The following is a 15,461-nucleotide window of genomic DNA, read 5'->3' on the forward strand; positions in this document are numbered from 1 at the left end:
AGCCACTTAGCACGCCGACAGTTGGCACTTTGGCACGCTCGGGGTGCGGGTGTATCGCCCCTATGGTGTAACACCTCGGTGGTACCCTTGACCGCCCTGTAGGACTCATCGCGCGAGTGCGCGTGTAGGTGGTGCTGAAATTGTATTCAGATGTGATCATCTGTAGATTCAGTAGGTGGTATTCAGTGTACAGTGGAGTGTCTTATCGGATTTGTATGTTGTTTGTATTAATTATACGAGCCAGGTATTTTCGTTGAACTTATGTTTGGAGAAATCGTACGCCTCGCCGTAAATGTAAGCGTTTCGTTAATATTTTAACACATTCATAAATGTATTTGTGTTTGAAATAGGTATGTTATCGTCGCGAAATATCTTAATCAATTCATTATCTTTGTTTCTCTTATATTTCCATGCATCAGTCCAAGTATATTTTCAATGTAACTAAATTAAACAAATTTTCATAGATTACGCTCTAAAGTAAATTTGTGCCTAGAATATTAACCTATCGTTAATCGAAAAATTATATAGGCTTAGGGAAGATTAATGGAGAGCGGCAATTAGAGGATATCTATATAGACTACGCTCTAAAATCTCTTTTTCTTGAAGGAGACACGACTAAATTGTTAGTTGCATAATACGATCACGAATCACGATGGCATAATACCAGTTTTCGTCTATTAGAGAATATCTTCATTTCATTTGATAACCCTGATAGATGTATGGGGTATTCTTAAAACTGTCTATAAACAAGTTGCTAATTGTGTGTATGTTCGTTTGTTCACAGGCGGAGCAGCGGCTGGCGGCGCGGCGGGCGGCGCGTGCGGAGGCGCGCGAGATCCGCATGCGCGAGCTGGAGCGCCAGCAGCGCGAGCAGGAGGACCATGCGGACAAGGCGTATGACATGTACGCGGGTGAGTTCAACAGAGGTACATACATCGTTTTTTTTCTTTTATGTAGTAGTTTAGTTAAGTTATGTGGAGTAGCAAGCTGGCTGATAAGTGTTCACGGTTGCCCATGGTTATCTGTTATCAACTGATAATTGTCTAAGTGCTCGTTGCAGTTAGACTATTGAGGATGTCGTTTATGATATTATGAAAGAAAAGATAAATAGAAAATGGCAATATTAGTTGCATTAATGTATAAAATCCAGATAACACAAGATCATCATCCAAAGAAGGAAGGAAGATGTCGCGTTAAAACGGACGTTCCTAAGACTTCATTATATCTATAAAGCTTGTGAAGTTCCGTGTTTTCTTCACGGGCCTTATATCTAATGTTCATCAACGTCTTGTTAGATTTCGCTTCTGGAATTATCTTGGCGATATGCTAACAAATAACTTTACTATAAGAATGTGCCGTATAAAATAAAATAAATGTATAATAATAGGTAATGTTATGTATTGCAGAGACGGTGGGTCGCGGCGGTCGCACGCGGCTGTCGGCGCTGAGCCCCGCCGGGCTGCACTCGCCGCGCCGCAGCTCCGAGGACTCCGCGGACGACATCGTCAGCATGAAGGACCTTAGGGTAAGCTGGTCACCTAGAAATTTAGACGGACCACTTTGACACAAGTTACTGCCGCCTGTAAACATTTACATTGCAATGCCAGAAGAATCGACTGTTCAATATTCATCGGAATTTTGCTCTCCGACTCGTCGTTGCTTTTTATTGAAAAATAATGCATTTTGTCGATAATCTTATGAATAAACATGGTAAAGATCCTTCTTTCTTGCAGTAAAGTGCGCTGCTATGATTGGTTTGGTGGGAGGCTTGAAATAACGGATTTACTTATATGAGATAGTCGTTAAACCTTATCGGTAGTTTAATTAGTTTTGTACAAACATTTGCCTTGGGTTGAACTAACTGATATTTTTCTCCATCAATCTGTAACTGAACAGCGCTATTAAACATGCGTTAGATCAGTTGTGAAGAGGAACTCACCCCTAACACGGACTATAAAAGAACTTTCAGTTAATTCGCGTAGGTGTTGCATTGTCGAATCGATTTTTAGTCTCCAATGCTATTCTAACTATCACCACGACTATTCTAACTTACGGTCTGATGTCGTTTCCAGCACGAGCTGAAGGAGGTGGAGGAGAAGTTCCGCAAGGCGATGATCCTGAACGCGCAGCTGGACAACGACAAGGCCGCGCAGGCGTACCAGCTCGAGCTGCTCAAGGACAGGATAGAGGAGCTGCACGAGGAGTACGCACAGCTGCAGGTAACCTTGCTATATATTTGACTTCAAAAATTCGAAAAAAATATTTGCCAGTATTATGTTGTGGCAGCATAATTTGACACTATAACAGCACAAATTGTCGTAGGGCTGGTAACGTTATGTCTTAAAATGTCGACGTGAGTGCCTGTGGTCTTGAATCTCGGACCCTCAATTGAGAGGCCGAGTTTCAACCGCTAAGTTAGCACTCCTGCATCGGCAATAAAGTAAAAAGGAACTTAACTGCCAAATTAATATGAAACATTATGTATTTCCTTGAAATTGAGGCTTTTCCTTTAGTTTTTCATTTAACATTACTTCCCATAATTTTATCCTTATGAGCGAAAGTATCAGATAGTGGAATAATAGAGAGGGTGTATTTTTTTCAAAATGAACTCGTTCGATTCCCGGCTAGGGAAAAAGATATTTTAAAAAACAAAGTTTGAATTTTTATCAAAATCGGCCTCGTAACTCCTTGCAGCATCTTTCACTAACCCTTATAGTTTCGGATTTGGTCCTGAAGGCCTATTTGAAAAATGAAGTTTGATGAATGTCGTGTGTGATATTCCAGCGCGAGCACAAGGAGAAGTGTTCGTCGTACGAGCGGTTGCGTCGCGAGCACGCGGCGCTGGAGCGCGAGGTGTCGGCGGCGCGGGACGCGGTGCGCGCGCGCGACGCGGCGGCGGCGGCGGCCGGGCAGGCCTTCGTGGAGGCGGCCGCCGCGCCGCAGGGGCCCGCCGGCGCCGGCTTCGGCTGCGTGCCGCCGCTCGCGCTCGTCTCGCACCGCTCCGAGCAGCTGCTCAACGACGCCGGCGAGGGCACGCTCGGTGAGAGACGAAGCTGTGACACGCACACGCATACACACGCACTCACAGAAGCACGCACTCACACACACACGCGCACACACACGCACGCGCGCGCACACACACGCACACACACACAATGACATGTAGCTTATGTTACTTTATATAAGCTATCTATGAGTTTAAATGGACGGTTTTGCCCAGGAGTATTTAATTTCTAATACAATATAGTTTTCTACTTTAATTTTAACTTCTATTTCCACCTGAAATGAATCAGTTCATTTTATGTTCTCGACATTTTTTCTAAATAACTAATCTTACCTAGCCACACTTTTGAAAAATAAATATTATAGCGTTATACTGCTGCTCTAAAAATCATCTGGTAGTGGTACTTCAGCTCAGCATCAAGAATGACTATTAATAATTGATTATTACTACTCTCCAGCGCATGAAAAAAAAATTGAAGGTGAAACGTTTTTAAAAGCCAAATCACAATAAATTAATATCAGGGACGTCACATTTCAATAAAAACATCTGTAGAGTATAGAAAGCGAGAGAGGAGGCAGCTCAATAGGAAGTAACACAACAAGCTCTATTGACCTCCATCCCACATTATTTGCAGACGTGCGGTTGGAGAAGCTGGTGAACTCGAAGCAGGAGTTGGAGTCGGAGGTGCGCAAGCTGAAGCTGCGGCTCAACGAGGAGCGCGCGGCCAGGCAGAACGGCGTCGCCGCGCACCACGACCGCGATCACGAGAACGAACGTAAGTTTTTAACATTCGTTCAATTAAACATAATTAAGGCACTATTGGAATAAACTTGAATTTGTAAAGCAATTTACTTCTAAAATTATCCTTTGTATGTGAAAGTTTACTTAAAATATAATTATACATCAATTTCTTAAATAAGTTCATGTAAGGTAACAAAATTATAGGTACTCTAATTCACTTAAAAAGAAAAAATCATTTTATACGTATGTTACTTAATAGTCTACAACAGATACATCAGATTAAATCAAGTTTCAGTAGGTATGATTGAATGTGAACAACTTATTCGAGAATATTCGGTATTTGTCACGAATGTTCGTATGACGGCCGCGCCGTGCTAGTTTGGTAAAAATTAAACGATTATACAAACCAGTAACAGTAAGTCACACTTCATCCCTGTTGAAATATGTTCGTTCACTAAATATAAACGAACATATAAGAATTTTCGTAGTTTCATTCGTGCACAAATTATTAGGCAACTTATAGTACGCGTAAAACTGCTAGTCCGCTCTAAATATAGAAATGAATCGCGTCGCCATTGCAGATTGTATGACTACACCTGCTCGCAACAACTTCAGAGCGGACTAGCAGTTTGGCGCGGACTATACTTGGCGAATTATTCGGTGACAATCAAAAACCGGCATCACCTACAACGTCGCGTGTTTGTTGCAGTGGAGGCGGCGCGCAAGGCGATGTCGGAGGCGAAGGGTCGCGCGGCGCGCGCGGAGGCGGAGGCGGCGCTGCAGGCCGCCGCGCTCGCCCGCCTCGAGGCGCAGCTCGCGCGCCTGCGCGCCCGGCAGGACCACCAGGACGAGCACGAGGAGCAGCTCAAGCTCGAGCGGCGGCGGCTGCAGCGCGAGGTAAACAATAAACATGCAACAATACACACACACACACATAGAGAGACAGGTATATGTACACACAGGCACACATTCAAATTAAAAAATACGTACGAAAAAATGTCAAGTAAAAACACGGAGAGGGAGAACGAGATATGGGAAAGAGACAAAAAAGGGACAGGCATATACATAGACAGATATACAACAGATAAATAATACAACAGAAAAAAAGAAAGATATAGACAAAGATAAAAAGTATGGATAGGACAGTTAGCAGCAAACAGAAAGAATTTAAAGGAAAATACAAAGAGAAATGTCCAATGGGACAGAGAGTGAGAAAAAAAATAACAAACAATACTCATGCCTTTAAAATTTATGAAGTTTTCTGTAATCACAGTTCAAAATTTGTTTAAATCGAGCTATTTGAGTTCGACTATTATCGTAGATAGAATATACCAAACCAGGGAAGTTTGAAGAGTGACATAGTCTTCTAGTTGAACATACAAGAAAATTTTGTCATGAAGGTGTTTAAAAAAACTATGACACTTTGATCCAGGTGATGCAAGAAGTGTCAAACTCTATTACATCGTTACTGACCCTAGTATATACGAAACTTTTTAAAGTATATATTTTAACTATTATTGTGTACATTTTATAAGTTATGTTAGTATTTAGATAAATATTTTATTTACAGGAAGTAGTTGACTTCTGGGCCGTTTTAAATGGCGATAGTTAACGGTACAGTTCTTCCATTAGAGTGGTCCCGCTTGCAGGGAATGCGTTCATAACACCCACTGTCCATAGACCTCAAACTAGGAGCCTTTTCCTGTCACGGGGTCTACGCCCGCACACAAGTCCCCCATGCACATAGGAATTAATTTTCTGCGGATGCTTCGCAATAAAACAGTGATAGTATAGTGGCTGTACATGTGGTTCCGAGGTTGAAATCTCAGGCACATACCTCTGAATTTTCAAAGTTATTTGCGTATTATAAATTAATTATCACTTGGTTTAACTGTAAAGAAAAACACCGTGAGGAAACCTGGTTACCTAAAAGATAAAATAAAAAAAACTTATCAAAGGTATGTGAAGTGTACCAATTCGCACTTGGTCAGCGTAGAGGGCTATGGCCTAATTCTATGACACCCGCATGCGATGTGGCAGCGAATTCATTCACGCGTGTGAGAGGGACATGAGTGAGCGTAAATCCGCGCGACAGGAAAAATACCCCAGTTATTATTTTATAGCAAGTCTAATACTAGTGACCAGACCCATATTTATCCTTCTATATTTTTTACTTCCAATTAAAATGTTGTACTGTTATCCCATTGAATGTTATTAAAATCTGTTTTAATTCTTCCTTTACTTTCAACTTTTTTCGTTCTTTTTAATTATTATTGACCAACCATTTTTTTATAGAATCGATACCTAAATTTTTGTTATAGGTAATTTTTACAGCTTATACCAAATTAATAATTTGTCTGGTCTTTGATATTTTGATCTTAATGTAAATAAATTATAACCTCATTGTATATTTAATCTATTGTAAATATCCTGTGACTGCATGATAATATTTTACGAAATGTAATAGAAATGAAATATATTTATATGAGACATATTTTATTGAAATATTACTAAGATACTGAAATATAAACGCCATCATGTGGTACAATGGTACTAAGTTAGCCTGCAAGCATCTGTGTAATCAATGTACATATCTATTTCCCTTCGAGGTGTATTGTATACTTGTCTCTACTAAACTACAACTTACCTTACTGGTGTTAATGTAAATTTTTAAAACCTTCCCAGGCAAGAGAAGCTCTGAACCGAGTGGAGGAGCTGGAGACAGAGAACAGCCACCTGACGAAGCGGCTCGACAAGCTGAAGAACGCCAAGTCCGCGCTGCTCAAGGACCTGTGACCGCACTCGCACACCAACACACCGCTCACGGAGTAACCGGCTACGTATAGCTTACGGTGTACGCAATAGCATTTCCACCGAACACTACCGTTGGAGTTCTAATGAAACAGCACATTATATGACTTATAAACATACGTACATACGTACGTATGTACATAATATACGAGGCGGGGTTCTGAGACTAGTCAAGAGATGGCGCCACAAGTATCTGATTTAGAATTTTTCTAAACATTTTGTATATATAGCCTCAAACTGAGACCTTGTGATCATGATGATTATGAAGAATGATCACCTGGCCTGGCGGAATTACTCCCCTTGCTAAATATCATATAATGTGCTGTGACATGAAGTAGAAACCAGTTATGTGTTGTACACCTGTATAAGTGGTCACCGTTGCTTATTTGAAAAGAGAATTTTGAAGCGGAACGCTTTGGTGACTGAAGAGTCGCATGGAATGAAATGTATTTATTTTGTATAGGCGTACGGGGCACTTAACAACTATTATAATTTGGCGTGTCATGACATCATGGAAGTTATATTGGATATATGACACTGACTTCGATTTTACTCATGACATGTAAAAATTAAAAGATAACGTTAAAGAAGGTATCACGGGAATCGTGATGATATCTTAATATGCATGATTTTCCAAGTCTGACTCCATGTCTTAATTTATTCACAAGCACTGACATGATCATTTATAATGTGTTTCGTTCGAGTATAACAATAACATATTATTGTTAAGATTTTTTTGGATATAAATTGGGATGTTACATGAATATTTGTATTGACTATGAGGTTTTGAGTACTTCAAGTTTCGACTTGTATTGTTTTTAATACAGCAGATTATAGGGAAGTGCGTATTTCCCATGATCTCTGAGTAAAAGTATGTGAATTGAACTGATAACCACGTGTTTTGAATGATAGTTGTAACAAACGATGCTGGCATTATACGATGGATTTATTGAATTAGATGTTTTTATAAATTATTATTTTTAGGACTTAACGGGATATGAAGCGCCCGTGACGCTTGTATAATATTGTATAGATTAAGTCTTATATTTTACACTGCCTTTGCATTGAGAAGAAAGGGTCCAAAATGTTTCTAGAACATTTGACTTTCTTTTTGTATAGAAACAGAATGAGTTATTATAGCCGGAAGCAAATTTCACACGTACTGATTTATTGAATGGTTTTCATATTATGTGATTTGTGGGAGAAACTTTAAATATATTACCAAACATCACATGTAAGTGGGACATTATGGGATCTTCTCGGGATACGCAATGTATACTTTACACCTTACTTGCAACATTACAAAAATCTACCCACCTAATAACTTTACGAAATATCCACTTACTATTATATACAATTTGATTATACTTTACATAAATAAAAAGTGAGGTATCCACGACATTTATATAAGATAAACTGACCAATTTTTTTAGCTAATTATTCTAAGTGTTTACCCAATATAATGTGAGAAATTTGCTGTCCGCTCGAGGCAAAGAGTTGTGTCAAGTGTAATACTTTAACTTTATTGTAAATGACACCGTTATGAATATTTCTTTTAATTGTAAAAATATTAATAAATAATAATGACTAATGTGTATAATTTAGCTATTTGTTTTATAATGATCATTGACTATTTATTTGTTGCGGACTACAAATATGTTCGTATAATTTCTGTATAGTTTTCCTTTTTTTATAAATTAAGTTTCGTTTTAGCTTGCCGAAGTTTCGCTTTCGTACTAATATTGAAGTGATAGTGGTATAACTTGCCATTTTGGGAAAAAACATTAGTTCGGAGTTATAGCTGTTCAAACTGATCAATTTGTGGCGATACCACTACTATGGTGCATTACATTTCCATGACGATACGATTTAAAGGTCACTTCAGCACGAAAAGTTACCTAAACAGTACTATTGACTGCAATTTTCATGTATAATCAAAATGTGTTTGCGGGCAAATTATTTAGAATATTCAATGAATAATTTCGTTGCTCATATTTTTAAACTAAATAAGGTCAGTAGTATCGTGATACGTGTCATTTACTCCGAATGTACTTTGAATAAAAAAATAGGTAGAAAAATGTATGAATAGTCTTCAGTGTGATGTATAAGTATTGCACCATGAGTTTGCATCAGTCTGAACAGGGTATCGCTGTTAACATTATGAGGTATTTAGTAGCTTTTGTATTTAAATGATTGCTCAAAATTTGTACCCCACTGTATGTGATAGTCTGTTGCGAGCCACCGCCGTGTTTTGGAACAATACTTGTCGGTAGGAGATTAAATTACTCGCGCTTTTTCCGCATAAGTTACCACGCCTTTTACTGTCATTAACAAATTATATTTTTATATGGCGATTGTAAAGTCGGCTTGTGTGCTCAATGACGCCTGCAGGATGTGATGCCTTACTAGTCGATTAATAATATATGCTGTTTTTCTTCAAGAGCTGATATTTAACATCTTACATAAAGCAAGATAGCCTTTACTATATTTATATCAATATTTTAGTAACTTCATGTGTCATTTTTTATTCTGGTTACATGACATTGTTTAAATATATTCAAGTTTGTTTGACGTAATCGCCGGACAATTTGCATTTACCACTTGTTGTGGCCCATTTATAAACTATATAACGTATAGAATTCAGATGATTTGTCATAATTTTATTATCCGGTCGGTACTTTTATGTCTGTGAATAAATATCTAAATAGTTTACATACTTTTATGTTTTGAAATAGAATGAAGATAATCGAAGTTATTTTATTTTTATCTGATCGTTCATAAATATCATTCTTTGTAGGCGTCATTCGGACCGCAACGTTTTGTATTTATTGTAGGTAGGTACTTGATGCGATGTTAATGATGTGACTCTTGCGTAGGATATGGGATATGAATTGAGTTTTATATAACAGTATATTTTATAGTGTTAACACGAAGTCAATTGTTGAGACCGCTCGCTTGTACTAACGCTAAATATTTTAAAATAATGCTGTATTCTAACCCCCCTCTTCGTCTGTATAGTAGTTCATTTATTAAATTTTCTACTTTAGACATGTTGGTTAATCTCAGATAGATAAATTTTCGATCTAATTTATTTTATAGATGTAATAATATACAATTATTTATTATTCTTTATATTTAAAACTAACTCTACTGAACATCTAAAATGCCCATTCGAATCAGTCACGGGCTTCAGAGGTTTGTCTCAACTATTGGGTTCGTGTTAAAGCTAGTAATTATCAGGTCGTTAATAAATATTCAATGGCGTTAAGTTGTGATAATATTGCAGTAAAGGTAAACATCTTTCAGAACTACATTTACAGTGTTAACTTTGAAACAGATAACGTAAATGTGTATTTTGAGTTTATAAATATTTCCAAAGTTGTATACATTTCTCTCCCTCCAAATTTTATCAATTTTATATCATGAATAACTAAAGCATTACTATGTACTAATCATGAACTTATATAGATGTTTACATAACAATGTTACAAAAAAAATATTAGCTTTATTTTTATTGCAGTATTGTACCAAATGTAGATAATTAATCGGTCAAAATAGCCTGATGTTGTGTAATTGTATGTAGAATTTTATTGCAATCAAAATGTAATATTTACATAGTCGTTGCCGCTCTTTTGCATAGTAAAGTAATATAAATAATAGTATATGTATTTCAATGTTATTTTTTTTGTAATTACAGTATTTAAAAAAAACTAGTTACTTCATACGTAATATTCGATGTCAAGTTTTCAGAGGCATAGTTATATTTATTAGACTTACATACATGTATGTACTACACAAATTTCTTACAGGTTAGATAGTCTAATAGATAGTTAAATGGTAAAGAGCGATGCCGGCTATGTATCGATCGGTCAGGTTCAGAGTTGGTGAAGCCTTAGGTAAATTGTACCATTTACTGTGAAATATAGAATACCTACTAGGTATTAGACATAGAGATGTAAAATGTATCGAAATTCGCATTGAAAATTGTAAAGCTAACGAACTTGAAATATACCTCTAATGAAAATAAACTTTGTTTTATTATATTAATTTTAATTTCTTGCTTTCAATTTGGCTTTATGCCCAAAATTATGAAGAATTTCCACTTTCTAACACATTTAACCACACACCTTTTAGAATACCATACATACCTGTGAAGTAGAAGTGTATTTTGTATGCCAATGACTAAGATCTCGCTATAAAAGGGTTTTGTTTTCAAGTTAAAGGTTCCATCAAAGTCGACCTAGCCATGCTTCAGCAATAGACAGGCATACAAGAATTTTGGGATTTACTTTTGATATTGAGTTCATTATCATAAACATTTACATATCATTATCATTACTGCATTAAGCAGTTATGTTGAAATTAATTTGATTTATTTTGTAATCGCTCGCTAGTTTTTCTTATCCAACTTTTGCAAGAAAAGAGGCGATCTATTATTTGAGTATATTTTTAAAATGAATCTGCATGTATATGGACAAGAATTGCCAAATACTACAACTGCTTCAATTTGTAAAATAATACAATAAAGAACATTCTATCAAAATATTTATTTCTAGGGAAATGTTAGAATGAGTTGAACGTATTTACAATGAGCGGCAATGGCTTGGAGCGCTAATGACAAATGTGAATAATATTACGACGCTACCAGATATATCTGTTTACATATAAAATGCATACTTAAATAAAAATATTTATAATGATAAAAAAAAATTAACTGCAAGACATGTTACAACAAAATAAATTGAACAAAAGTGAAATTACATTTATATTCCTTTAAAATGAACAGGAATTCCTGATTTTTATTTTATATATATGGTGCACTCTCTGACAAGTCATGAACCCGAGTAAAAAGAAAATACATATCATATCGCAAAACATATTTCATTTTAACCAATTAAGTACGCAAGATTTGTAGAGTGAAATACCTCTTACTTTTGTAAAAACATGTAAAAGTTTATTTATATCATGGTACAATTAAAACAATAATAGCAGTACTTAAAAAATGGTAAGAGAGCTTATTCTTATATTAGTACTCAAAAAGGGTATTATGATAAAGTGGGGAACTTTTAGCCTGATGAGAAATAGTCATAAATAAACATGGGCAGCCATTACCAAAATTATAAGTTGTGATACACATGACCAACTTAGTTCAATAGTATTTGTAGTAGCATATGGAAGGACTTCAATCTTACGTGCAGTATTATAGAGGTCCGTGGGCGGCACTACCACTTACTATCGGATAAGTTGCTTGGCAGCTTGTTACTTTATTTTCATAAAAAAGTATCGTCTAAAGCTGTTTATATATTCACTTAAAGGAATTAATAAAGTACAAAACATATTGTATAATCGTAATTATTACAGGCTTGCAATGGCCTTCCAATACAATGGACATGTATGTGGGACTTTCACCTCCTATATAACATTATAACTGGCTTTTACTAAACAGCACTACTGTATAGTTTAATGTGTTTAATGTAAAATAAACTAGTGAAATTAATATTGTTTTTACTTTGGGGGTTCCAATGTCCTATATCTTAAAAATACTTGTCTTCAAGTGGCATATCATTAGCTGTAAATCAACACTATTAAATCATTTATCGTTTATTATTCAATAATATTATCTAACACTTAAAAACTAGATTTATGAGATGTCAAGCCCAGAGAAAATTTCCAATGTACAATCCATTGAATACAAATAAGTTCACATTATCAAAAACATACAAAACATCATATTCTATTTGGTAATGTAGATATTTTATGTCGTTTATTGCTAAATACTAAATGGATGGTATAAAAGATTGGAGGACGAAATATCCTCATCACCCGCAATATGAATAGTCTGAAGTAAATAGATTGATTGAAACAAAAAAGTATGTTTCAAATGTGATTCAGTTACATAGGTGGAGTATGAAGATTTTTAAAAATGATCATAGCGACAAAGTACGAAAGTTGTGTGTGTATGAGAACAATTCAAGGAGTATTCATGTTACATCTTAGACATAATTCTTGAAATAAATTACATACCTTTTCTTTGGGCCCAATATCAGGTTGCGTTTAAAATTACCTTTTAGATTTATGTTTATAACAAACAAAAGATTCAAATCAACTGAATGTTTTTTTTAAAGTAATTGTCCAAGTGCCCATCCAGATTATGATCAGAAGATTGGCTCATGATTCCATCAATTCGCCAGAAGCATGCAGTTGCATTTTACAACATCCACATCAAAAGAAGTGGAACAGAAATAATTCAGATTAATGTATATGCTTCACTGAGCAGACAGCACTAGTTGTCAAGAGGATCAGTGATAATAATTTTGATTAGCTGTTGAGCACTTATGTTGTTGACCCTGGCAGAGGAACATAACATTGATATCAATAATTGGAGTATGGAGTTATGAACAATCAAAATAAGGTAATAAGCATTCAATTTATTTTACATTGAATACTCAAACTCCATTTACATAAATGAATGTGGCTTGTGTGTGCACCATAATTTGCACAGGCACTTAGTGTAACATCCCTCTGATAACATAAAATAATTGTTTCACATATTGTTGATAAACAAATCTTTGCAGTAACAAACGCATCCCAATTAAATTAACCTTACAAGCTACAAGTTACATAGTCTAGTTCAGGGTACGGGGTGCTGGCTGGGCGTGAGGCCGGCGTGCTCGGGGCTGTGCTTCTGTTTCTTCCGCTTTTTCTCTTTTTTCCGCTTCTTGCGCTCCTTGTCATCATCATGTTTCTTCTGCTTTTTGTGTTTCGGACCCATATGAGAATATGGCTCTGAATTTGATGAATCTGTAATATTACTTCAATATTCATGAAATGGTACACATGGTACGCATCCAGGGGCGAATCTAAGAATTTGTAACTTGTTCCAATAAAATGTAGTCTGAATGTACTAAATATGCTACATAGTACAAATTCAAAAACAAGGCTTTACACTTTTAAAACGTATCCCTCAATGGTGTAAAATCCTGCATCTATTCTCTACTAAAATATTTAAGAAAATAAATGTTAATAAGATAAGATGTCCATGAACAGGAGTTTCCATTTCCTATCAGGTGGACTGCATGCTCCTTTGCCACTTTAACTTTTGGTAACAAAAAAAAATATATAAAAATCATAACAAAAAACCATACCTTGCAGAGGTGTGTCCTGTCCAGGGGGAGCTCCATCCTTGTGCTTGTGTTTCTTATGTTTGCTCTTGTGTCTCTTGGGTGGAGTAGCACTCACGTAGCGATACTGCTCTGGTAGGGGGCCAGGGTGCAACCTGAACCCTGCTAGCTGTGCACTGGTCAGTGGCAACAGCTCTTTGCCCCCAATAGGTCGCTTAGCTATCACAGAGCCCAACGTACTGTTGTCTTCTTGACCGGGACCATCCACAATACCAGGTAAGTTGGGCAGAAATGACGACAGAGACTCTTTAAGCTTTTTTCCATTAAACTTACTATATGAGTGCTCCAGTGCATAGTACGCCATCAAATTCGTTGCACCCGTGAGTTCACATTCTCCTAAAATTAATCTTTGTAATTTAGTTCTTTACCAAATCAAGTAAAGAAAAGGACTTTTTGAGATAGAAAGATATATTAAACTCTTTATAGAAGACTTACTAAATAAATATTGCGCCGTATAGGAATTCTATTTTAAAGAGATCTTGGAGCAAATATTTTTTTCGTTTGCAAGTGTCGCAATAAGAATTAATAGCACTATATATTGTGAGTCACTAACCTGGAGGTTCTTTCATCAAATAGAACGGTCCACTGTGTACTATAGCAGGGTTTTTGCCGAGGGAGATGGTAGTTTTGAGAGTTCCAGACGAATCCTGGCGAGAAACGACTGGCGACCTCGCTCCTCGCGGCGAGGACTTTGGTGAATATGGCTCTACTTTTCTAAACTGATCAGACATCATCTTGCATAGGCATTGTCTGCTAAAACGTTCGTAAAGAAATAAAAATTATGAAAGAAAGTAACAGAAATGGAAAATAAAACTGTCCTTCCCTTGGCGAAGATGAAGTCAACTCTAACAAACACAGATATTCATAAAATTCACTTGGTACTTTAGCTTAGCACAGATAAATTATTAATAGTAGCAGAATAGTTGATCTATATCTCAAATTATTATTTAAATATGATACAATATGCTAGCATGATTTATTTATTTCATATATAATAATCAAATATTATTTTCATTTCTCAATAAAAACATTTTACATTTTTTGATTGTTATTCTAATGTTGGTGAACTTAGCATAGCATTTTCCAGCAGAGCACTAAAAAATGAGAGTTCTATTCGCATGCACATGAGTTCTATAGTTCCTGATAGTTTTCAGGAATAGTTCTGGCGATTTCACGGAGATAAAGCAGAATAAAATAATGCTCTGCTAACTTCACAGAGCAGAGCATTTTCTACAAAATTGAAAAAAAAGCTATTGATTAGTGTAATTAGCTTAATATCTAGAGTTCCTAATAGTTTTCAGTGATAGTTCTCGCGAAATAAACTTAAAAAATAATTTATAGATAAAATAAATAGACAAAAATTTAACCAAAAAAAAAATATGCAAAAAGGTTATTTAAAAGTGGAAACTCGTCGATTTTGCAAAGCCTAGTAATAAAATGATACATTTGTACAATAACTGACCCAGGAACTCACACTAAAGTGCCAGCACACTACAGCATACTAGAATAGTACAAATCGGAAAGATTTTCGACAAAACTTTTTTTCATATTATTTTCACGTAACCAGGGGGAAGGAACTCAACGGTTTTACATAGGCTAGTAATATGGCTACAATTTAAAAATATAACCAATCCTAGAACTCACACTAAAGTGCCAGCAGAGCATACTAGAATAACAAAAATCGGATGGAGTTTCGAGAAATATTTTTTTTAAATTATTTCCAC

At 36.0% G+C, this 15,461-nt stretch overlaps 2 protein-coding genes across 2 annotated transcripts in view; one reads left to right on the forward strand and one right to left on the reverse strand.

Annotated features, from left to right (window-relative positions):
• The window catches only part of LOC140753270 (dolichyl-diphosphooligosaccharide--protein glycosyltransferase 48 kDa subunit), a 45,238-nt gene extending 34,654 nt beyond the window's left edge, over positions 1-10,584 (forward strand). The window contains 7 exon segments of the mRNA XM_073087756.1: positions 785-926; positions 1,407-1,525; positions 2,073-2,219; positions 2,785-3,040; positions 3,639-3,779; positions 4,455-4,642; positions 6,431-10,584. Coding sequence (XP_072943857.1) covers positions 785-926; positions 1,407-1,525; positions 2,073-2,219; positions 2,785-3,040; positions 3,639-3,779; positions 4,455-4,642; positions 6,431-6,541 — 1,104 coding nt within the window. The 3' untranslated portion in view covers positions 6,542-10,584.
• Positions 10,585-11,084: 500 nt separating this feature from the next.
• Positions 11,085-14,603, reverse strand: MED19 (mediator complex subunit 19). The gene is made up of 3 exons (XM_073087755.1): positions 14,291-14,603; positions 13,702-14,073; positions 11,085-13,357 (listed from the first exon to the last, which is right to left on the reverse strand). The coding sequence occupies exons 1-3, from the start codon at positions 14,469-14,471 to the stop codon at positions 13,188-13,190; spliced, it is 723 nt and encodes a 240-aa protein (XP_072943856.1). The 5' UTR covers positions 14,472-14,603; the 3' UTR covers positions 11,085-13,187.
• Positions 14,604-15,461: the final 858 nt, after the last annotated feature.

Source organism: Epargyreus clarus, unplaced genomic scaffold (assembly GCF_041222505.1).
Source record: "Epargyreus clarus isolate Ecla_fem2 unplaced genomic scaffold, WU_Ecla_fem_2.2 ptg000026l, whole genome shotgun sequence".
Classification (NCBI taxonomy): Eukaryota; Metazoa; Arthropoda; class Insecta; order Lepidoptera; family Hesperiidae; genus Epargyreus; species Epargyreus clarus.

What these genes read in the sequence shown, in the direction of transcription:
- MED19 (XM_073087755.1), bottom strand. Translation starts at nt 14,471, where the DNA reads ATGATGTCTGATCAGTTTAGAAAAGTAGAGCCATATTCACCAAAGTCC. An exon ending in TTTGATGAAAGAACCTCCAG is followed by an intron (nt 14,074 to 14,290) that starts GTTAGTGACTCA and finishes GATTAATTTTAG; the next exon opens with GAGAATGTGAACTCACGGGT. An exon ending in ACAGGACACACCTCTGCAAG is followed by an intron (nt 13,358 to 13,701) that starts GTATGGTTTTTT and finishes GTAATATTACAG; the next exon opens with ATTCATCAAATTCAGAGCCA.